The following is an 8,827-nucleotide window of genomic DNA, read 5'->3' as shown; positions in this document are numbered from 1 at the left end:
TGGGTGTGCGGGCGGGGGGCCCGGGGGCCGGAGCGACTCGGGACCCGTGCCCTGCCCGGTGTGCCCGGAGCATCACGCGTGCGCGGGCAGCTGTAAGATGAGAGGCAGCGGTGCGGGGCGGGCCGGGGGAGCTGTGCCACCCAACACCGCTCACTCGGCAGTGCCGAGGGCAGACACGCTCCGCTCCCATGTCCGGGGCGTCCCGCCCGCGGGCCGGTGGAGATGATGGCCATGGACGCCAAGCAGCCCTTCGCCGCCCTGCAGGAGCCCAAGTTCCCCGGTCTGCACGCCGGCGCCGAGGCGATACGCAGAGTTTGCCTCCCGGCCCCGCAGGTACGTGGATGCAGCGCAATWGCCGCTCTAAGCCACATTTTCTGACAGGCACCGGGTTAATGTTTTTTTCATGTCGGCAGCACCATCGCGCGTCGCGGCTCCGCGACCCCCCCGTGYCCGCCCCCGATCCGCGCGATGCGGAGCGGGGCCGCTGCCTTCCTATTAATTTTTATGACCTGAGCTCCGGGGAGGACCCGCGGTGCCGGGGCCGGTTTTTCAGGCGGMGATGACAGAATTCCCCACTGACCTCGCCATGCGTGCTCTTGCTCGCAGCTGCAGGGCAATATATTTGGGAGCTTCGATGAGAGCCTGCTGGCCCGCGCCGAGGCGCTGGCGGCCGCGGACATCGCCCCCCACGCCAAGGGCCACCACCTCCACCCCCACTTCAAACCGGACGCCACCTTCCACGCCATGAGCGGCGTCCCTTGCGCCGCCGCCGCCCTCCCGCACCCCGCCGCCCTCGCCGCYCATCCGCACCCGCTCCCGCACCCGGCGCTGGACGGCGGCGATCTGCTGGAGCACCTCTCGCCGTCGCTGGCCGTGGCGGGGCTGGCCGAGCCCCCCGCGCTGCCCGCCCCGCTGCCGCCGCCGCCGCCTCTCCCGACCGCCGCCGCGGGACCCCTTCCCGTGCCCGTGGGTGCCCCGGGGGTTGCCGCSGCCGCCGCGGACCCGCGGGAGCTGGAGGCGTTCGCCGAGCGCTTCAAGCAGCGGCGGGTGCGGCTGGGGGTGACCCAGGCCGACGTGGGGGCGGCGCTGGCGGCGCTGAAGCTGCCGGGCGTGGGCTCGCTCAGCCAGAGCACGATCTGCCGCTTCGAGTCGCTGACGCTGTCGCACAACAACATGACGGCGCTGCGGCCGGTGCTCCAGGCCTGGCTGGAGGGTGCCGAGGCCGCCCGGMGAGCTCGCCCCGCCGGCCCCGACCCGCCGCCCGGTGCCGAGCGCAAGCGCCGGCGGACCTCGATCGCCGCCCCCGAGCGGCGCTCGCTGGAGGCGTATTTCGCGCTGCAGCCCCGGCCCTCGGCCGAGAAGATCGCGGCCATCGCCGAGAAGCTGGACCTCAAGAAGAACGTGGTGCGCGTCTGGTTCTGCAACCAGCGCCAGAAGCAGAAGCGCATGAAGTACTCGGCGGTGCACTGACCGCCCCTGCCCCGAGCGCCCCGACGGCGCGGCCCCCGGCACGGCACGGCACGGCACGGCACGGGACGGCACGGCACGGGAAGGATGGCCCTGAGCGCCCCCCGCCCCGCCGAGCCAGCCCCGCCCGCTGCCCTGGGACAGAAACCCGCGGGGCGCGGAGCGGGAGAGCGGAACCGGGAGCGGAACCGGGAGCGGAGCCGGGAGCGGAGCCGGGAGCGGAACCGGGAGCGGAGCCGGGAGCGGAACCGGGAGCGGAACCGGGAGAGGAGCGGAACGGCGGGAATTCCGAGGGCCCTCGAACTCCGTTCGCGGCGGACAAAGCCTTCGGGGAGCGCCCCGGGCAGAGCCGCTCCCGCCGCCCCCGCCGTCCCACCCCGTCCAGCCGCGGGCGAGCCCCGCGCCCTACTCCCCAATAAAGGTTTATTTTTCAACCCGCCGGGACGTGTCGTTCCTCGCGCCGCAGCGCCGACGGGAACGCCCGAAATGACCTGCAAGAGCAATTGCACCACCAGCAAACGCCCCTCAGTGGGACACGGGACCGGGCTGCTCCCCGCCGGGCCCCGCACCGGCACCGGCCCGGGGAAACGAAACATGCCCCCACAAAAACCGATACCGGCTTCGTTTCTGAAGCTGTTCAGGAGAGGGAAAGGGYTTTTATTTGCGATTCCCAGAAGCACCTTAACGATTAAACATTAATGTTCGAAGCGTGAGCCTCCTCTGAATATTCCTCTTTAGCATTTCAATRAGTGACAAACATCGAACTCGAGAACCGGGTCTCACCCTCGTTCTCCRTTAGGAAACGACCTCACGAATCCACTTTTTCCTCGCGGGCTCCCGGTAATGCTTCCTCGAGTCGCGTTTTTCCAATGAGCCTCAATGATTTTTCCCCAATCAAATGCCCTTTAATAATAAATGCCCTTATGTCATTATATCGTGGGTTCTGAAAATTTAGAGTAAAGGCGACGCAATATTAATCGCCTTCCGCACTMTAAAGAAGGCAACTCCGACAGCATTTTCCCTGCAGCTCCTCTCCGCCGCTCGGCCCCGGAATCCCCGGCCGCCGACTCCGGGCCGGTGTTTTCACATGTAAGAGGTGTTTTTATCTCTTCCCTCGGCCCCGCTGCCGTCGGGGCACGGTGGCGCTGGGCAGGGGGTGTGCGGGGGGCCAGGAGCGTTTCCTGACACGGGACGGAGATCCAGCTCGATGCCAGGCGGTGCCACTGCCGCGGGGCACCGCAGGCTCGTATCCTTTGTGTTCCAGCAGATGCAACCCCTCGCGCTGCTCTCGGATGGGATTAGTGTTCTCTTGGGTTTGGGTTAAACCCAGTCTGCACCTCGCCGAGCCCCCGCTCCTGCCCTGTAGSGCAGCACACCCTCACAGCTCCCCGRCCGCCACCTCTGTCCCTGTCAGCCTCTAGAAGGGAGATCGGACAGGGCTTCTTCCTACAACGGCAAAGAAATCACCGCCGTTTTACTTGTGCTCCTTCTGGTGTTGCCTAGATTTGCGGTTTTTTGACGGTTCCACGTTTTCCCCTTTCGCACAGCTACGGAGTGTGCCTAAAAGATGCAAAACAAATCCTAAAGGAGCTTTCCCAAACCTGCAGCTGCTGTCCCAGAAAGCAGCTCCTRTGAGCTCCTCCTCACCTCCAACACGTTCACCAGGGAGACCTGAAGCCCCTGGACCTTCTCGCTCGCTGTCTCTCCTGCCCTCCCTTCCTCCCTCCCGGCTCCTTTTCTCCCGGCTGTGTTTCAGGGGCTCTGCCCAGATTTCAGTTTGCAAATCCCGGGTCTATTTGCACTCTGCCTGTGCAGAGTCACGCCTTTCTGTGTCCAGACATCACTTAGAGGATCTGATCGCTTCGTTTGAGATTTCCTTTGGAGGTCAGGTACCTGCTGGTTGGGTTGGTCATCACTGCTGCCTTAGTCGGTCCCTGAGTGTGGCTCCCAAAACTTTGGTGCTCTGGACCAAACCCACTGTAACAGAGGAAACTCATCTGGTCTTCCTGGAGCTMAGGATTAACTTCTTTCGACCTCAGCGGGAACACAACCGGTATTTAAGAAGAAGCACAAAGAAGCTGCCCACGTTTTCCCTTTAGAATAACGAGCAGTCCTTGGAGGCAGCCGAGCATTGCCAAGGGGCGAGGGGAGGCGGGATGGAGCTAGCGCTCGGAATCCGGGCTGGTGAGAAACTGCCACCACATCACAGCCCCCACCTCGGTCTCTCCAGTGCCTGGCATTCAAGTCTTGCAATTTTCTTGGAGGGCTGGGGCTCCTTGTCCTGGGCAGTGAGTCTGTGGGACTCACCATGGGACRCTTAATTCTTCAAAGTATACCCCATCCACAAATCCGCCTCCCACCGGGAAAATAAAAAATGCAGGTGAAATTTGCTGAGAAAGGGAATTCCCTTTCAGTCACAATCCAGATAAAGGGAAACCTGCAGAGATAGGAAATGTCCAGTACATGTGTGAGAGGCTCAGCAAGCAAACCACTGTCTATGGTTCCTGAACCACTAACAATTGATTTTTTCCCCCCATCCCATGCTTGTTCCTTAATATCCTGCACGCTGTCTCCAGGGGCCTGTGCACAGGAGATGAAAGCACAGAAAACCAAACAAGCCATTGGCACTGCTCACTCAATTGATTTTTACACAAAATTTGCCTTCGTGCACGAAGGATGGAAAAATGATCCCATTAATAATGAATAACAAAAACAAATRCAGGGAGGAAATCAATAGCAGCACATCTGATAACAGAGGGGGCGTCAGGGGGTGTCTCTCAGATATACAAAAGCGTGTGTGAGGGGGAGGGGAGAAACGGGAGGGTCTCGGGGGCTCCAGGAGGGAGGCAGCAGGTGCTGTGGTGCAGGTGGGAATAGCTGATGGCCTGGCAGGAGCGTGTGCATGTGTGTGTGTGTGTGTGTGTGTGTGTGTTCATGTGTGTGTCCATGTGTGTGTCCATGTCCATGTCCATGTCCATGTCCCCATCGGGGCAGGGTCCGGCCACCCGTGTCGGCTCCAAGGGGGCACCAGTGGCATGATTTGGCCAAGTTCTGATGTTGCAAACAGGCTGAAATTCCTCACGCTCAAAATAATTCATCTAGAGACATAAGGAAATATTTAGGAAAAAACTATATAATCCTTTCAATGTTGGACTTTTCAAAGAGAGATTTTGTGCTTTTTCCCAGTATTTTTTTTAGCAGGGGTCAGGGGAGGGGCAGTGAAGGAACCTGAAATATTTTAGATAGACCAAATTTTTTTTTTTGTCAGAGACACTGGGGTGGGAGAAGTCCTTTGCTTCCTCCTTTAATGAGAAAACCTGAAATATTGTAAATTGGGGGTCAGCCCAGGCCAAAGCTGCTGGAGGAGTGAAGCAGTGGGACGCTTGCAGCCTTGTCCCCTGCCAACGGGGCATGTGAGCCAGTCATGTAGTATTAGTGGCTCCATGTTGCAGTCAGGTTGGAAGCCACGTGCAGGCACGTTAACATGGAAAACACATTAGCCCCCRCCGAGGAAACCTGAGCAAATTGGCCATGAGATGAGGCGTCCTGGGATTTCACACTGATGCCATTCCTGAGACAGGACAGCACGGCAGAGTGCTGAAGAGTGTGTTGGCTCCAGTTCACCACAGTCCCAGCAGCCACAGGAGCACGGGACAGGAGCAGCCTCTGCAATGGCACAGTCCCGGTGTCACCTGCCACAGCCCCCATGCCAGGGCCCGGAGCCACCGCCACCCTCCCTTATGCTGTGGGAATGGGAGAGCATGTCTGCCCCGTGCCTCGGAGCCAGCTTCTGTCCTAAAACCTCATGAAATATTAACCCCGGAGCCGGAGCACTCGTGGTCTCTGAGGGAAAGAGGCACATTTGCAATGCTCCGAGGATGATGTGCTTYTCCTGACGCTCTGTCACGCGCACTCGCACAGGACCCGCACGCCGAGTGTCCCTGGGGCAGGGACAGAGCTGCCGGGCTGTCCCCTCGGCTGACCCTGCCGCGATTCCCCGCTCCCGGGGCCCCGCCGGTGCGGGGATTAACGGGGCAGCTCCGGACCCCCGCTCTGCCGCCTGTGCCGGACCGTGTGTGCGCCGTGCGCTGAGCGGGGACCGGGGGCAGCCCGTGGAGAAACCGGCGGCAGTGCGGGCTGGGGAAGGGACTCGGGGGGAACAGGAGTCGCGGTCAGGAGCTGGACGAGAGCCGCGCAAGAGCAGGGAAGCAAACAGGGAGCCTCCACGGCCGTGGGGAGCCCCGCTCTGCGCTCCGACAGCGGGACCGAGTGCTCGGCTCCGCCTTGGGAACAGGCTCGGAGCTCCCCACGGCACTGTACCGGGACACCGCCCCACGGCACCGTACCGGGACATCGCCCCACGGCACCGCCCCACGGGCACCGTACCGGGACACCGCGCACGGCACCGACCCACGGCACCTCCCCGGGCCAGCATGGGGCCGGCGCGGCCGCAGCAGCGGCGCGGGGGAAACGGGAGAGCGGCAGCACCTAGGCACATCAATAATTCATAAAATGCCAGCAGCAACAGAGGGAGAGAGGGACCGGGAGCAGAACAGAATGTCACACAGCTTTTTAGTGGTCTTTTTCTATTAGTGTCAGCTCTGGGGCTGGTTTCAGACAGAACTTCCCCTGGATGCTCCCAGAATTTCAGGATGAGGCTGAGCACCCTCCTGGCCATGGCTGCTTCCAGTGGAGGCTGATGCAGTCACAGGACTCTGATGGTTTCAGAAGGACTTGCAGAACGGTGGCACTGTCCCTCCCGGCCAAGGCACTGCCCGAGGTTAACATGCTACTGGCAGCCAGGCTGGTCTCGACTCTGTTGGGCCAGAGCCAGCCATCACCTCCAACGAGCCCATTTTGGCAAACCCCTGCTCTGGCTGACTTGGGCCATGTTCCAAACCTCCTGCCCATCTGCTGCCATTAACATAGCTGAGCCTGTACCCTCTTTCCCCATGAAGGAGGGAATCTGCAGGCTCTATTTGTAGAGAAAAAAATTGGGATGTTTTCATGTAAATACAGGGCAAGCCTTGGACCCTTGGACCAGAGCAGGGAGCTCTGTGCCTGGAGCCTGARTGCAGCACRCCATGCCGTGCTGTGCCATGCTGATGAACAGGGAGGTGCCCTGKTAAATCTCAACAATGCCCAGATCTACCTGCTCCCCACAAGGCCTGGATGATGCCTTACGTGGCCTCAGACTGGTCCAGCCCAGCTCCAAGGGCAAGCAGGAGCACGGCTCTGTGGCCCCCAAGGTCCCCATGGAGCAGATGGGGACCAGCCYGATGGCTTCACCTCCAATTTCAGCAGAGAACCCCGAGATGAGGGGGGCTGAGAAAGCAGAGGCACCTCTGTGCCAGCAGGAGCCTCCCCCCACTGCTGCTCTCAGCRCAGTATCTGGGGGTCTCCCTGGCAGATGCTGGCACCACAGCAGCCCAGAGGCCCTGCAGACAGCCCAGGGCAAAATTTTTAATTTGTCATCACACTTCAACATGAAATCTAAAAAAAATTAAAAAAGAATGGCAAGATGTCAGTGTCTAGGAAGAGGCACAGCCTCATGGCTGCTACAGCTCCACAGCAGGGGCCAGTCCCAGCAGTGGGAGCCCACAGCAGCTCAAGGGCTGCCAGAGGGAACTTTGGTGCTGAAWCCAGCTCATGGCACAGAGCTGCGATGAGGATGAAGTAGGCCACTCACCTTGAACCRAGAAAACACAAGAGCATGGACAGGTTTGAGAGGGAAACATCCATATTAGGTTTTCAGGACTCCTTCTCATACACCTGGCAGAGAAGTCAGACCATGTCACAAATAGCTGTTTAAAAACTACAGAGATCCAAATATTTGAGAACTTTGCCAGTTTTAAACCTCCCTGGAAACACTTTCTGGGGCAGCAGCAGCAGTAGCAGCAGCAGCAGCAGCACAGCAGCTCTGTGCCAGTACCTGGCACAGTGTAGCCAGCAGCTTTCCAGCCATGGAACATTGGCTCTGGGGAGGATCGGCAGGACAGACAGGGGAACCACAGCTGCAGACTTCTCTGGAAAAGTGCCTGGATAGCCAGTGCACCCCCGGCTGTTTCATTTGCAGAATTCCATCAGCAGCCCCAGTAGCTCTGCAGCGGGTGAGGTTTGAGGTTTCCCCTGGCTCAGTGCCTGCCACAGCCCAGTTTCCCAGGGAGCATGGCCAGCGATCCCCTCCAGCCCCGGGAGCAGTGCCAAGGCTTTTCGAGGGGATGAACAGAGTGCTCCTGGCCTGCTGCTCCCCCACCTTGTACCGGCACCCCCAGTGCCCACTGGTAGCTAGGGAGGGTGTCCAGGCAAACAGCAACCTGAGCTATTGGAATTCTGGGTTTTAATGAAATCCATGGMAGTGCATATGAATCACTGTAAATTGTACTCTTGCCACGAGCCACATCCTGGGGCACAGGGAGCTGCCAGCAGATTYATCAAAATGACTCGTGTTTTGCAGCTCACCATTAACTGCTCCTGAAGGAGCTGCAGTCTGAGAATTCCTGACTGGAATGTTTTCAGAAAAAAAAGGGGAAAGGGGCTGGGGTACAGCAGCAGCTTCAGCCCCCCTGAACCTGGGAGAGGGACCTGCAGCTGCTCCCGCCTGCTAGCCTGACATCAATAAAACATGGAGAAAACTCTGGAACAGGGACGTGAAAAGAGGATGAAAGACACAATGAAGACAGGCAGCCCCACTGTGTGGGRAGGATTTGAACAATCGTGGGCAAAACCTGTCTTAATCTCTGCCATCAGAAAGTGCCGGTKMGGAGGATGAAGGGGGGACCCGGGGSTGTGGGGAYACACCCGACTCCATCTCMTCCCTACMGGCAGAGGAGCAGGCGCTGTGCCCCTCACCCCTGGCACAGCCAGGCACACATCCCCCTGCCAGGAGCAGGGAAGGGCCCGGCTCCCTGGGCTGCTGCCACCCTCTTTGGATGAAGCAGGACATGCTGGGATGGAGCAGGGCACACATGCCACACGCTCCCGGGGAGCACCAGCACCCGCTGACCTGTCCCAAATCCTCACAGTGGCAGCAACTTCAAGCAAAGCACATGAATAAAGACCCCAAACAGCGAACTCAAAATGTATCAGAGTCTCTGCGGCTCAGTACCACCAAAAGCCCCCCTAACAATTATTTATTTTCATTATTTAAAATATAGATCTTTTTATTGACAGCAGGAGAGGAATGGGAAACGGAAGTCTTAGCTGGAGACGGAGATGCCTGAGGGCCCAGCGAGGCTGTGGCATCCTCCGCCACCCGCCCGTGTCCCGGGACACGTCCCGGGGAGGGACCCACTGTCTGCCATTCGGGTGCTCCTGTGCACCGAGTGCTGCAGCTGCTGCCGGCTGCTCAGCAGTGTTC

At 59.9% G+C, this 8,827-nt stretch overlaps 1 protein-coding gene across 1 annotated transcript; it reads left to right on the top strand.

Moving 5' to 3' along the window:
- Window positions 1-222: 222 nt before the first annotated feature.
- Window positions 223-1,470, top strand: POU4F3 (POU class 4 homeobox 3). Its single transcript, XM_057383450.1, has 2 exons — window positions 223-333; window positions 607-1,470. Exons 1-2 carry the CDS (start codon window positions 223-225, stop codon window positions 1,468-1,470), a joined length of 975 nt encoding a protein of 324 aa, XP_057239433.1.
- Window positions 1,471-8,827: the final 7,357 nt, after the last annotated feature.

Source organism: Malurus melanocephalus, unplaced genomic scaffold (genome assembly GCF_030028575.1).
Source record: "Malurus melanocephalus ecotype Western Australia unplaced genomic scaffold, MMel_1.1 scaffold_633, whole genome shotgun sequence".
In the NCBI taxonomy this organism is placed as follows: domain Eukaryota; kingdom Metazoa; phylum Chordata; class Aves; order Passeriformes; family Maluridae; genus Malurus; species Malurus melanocephalus.
The sequence above is the reverse complement of the archived record's forward strand: the minus strand, read 5'-3'. Positions and strand labels throughout refer to the sequence as shown.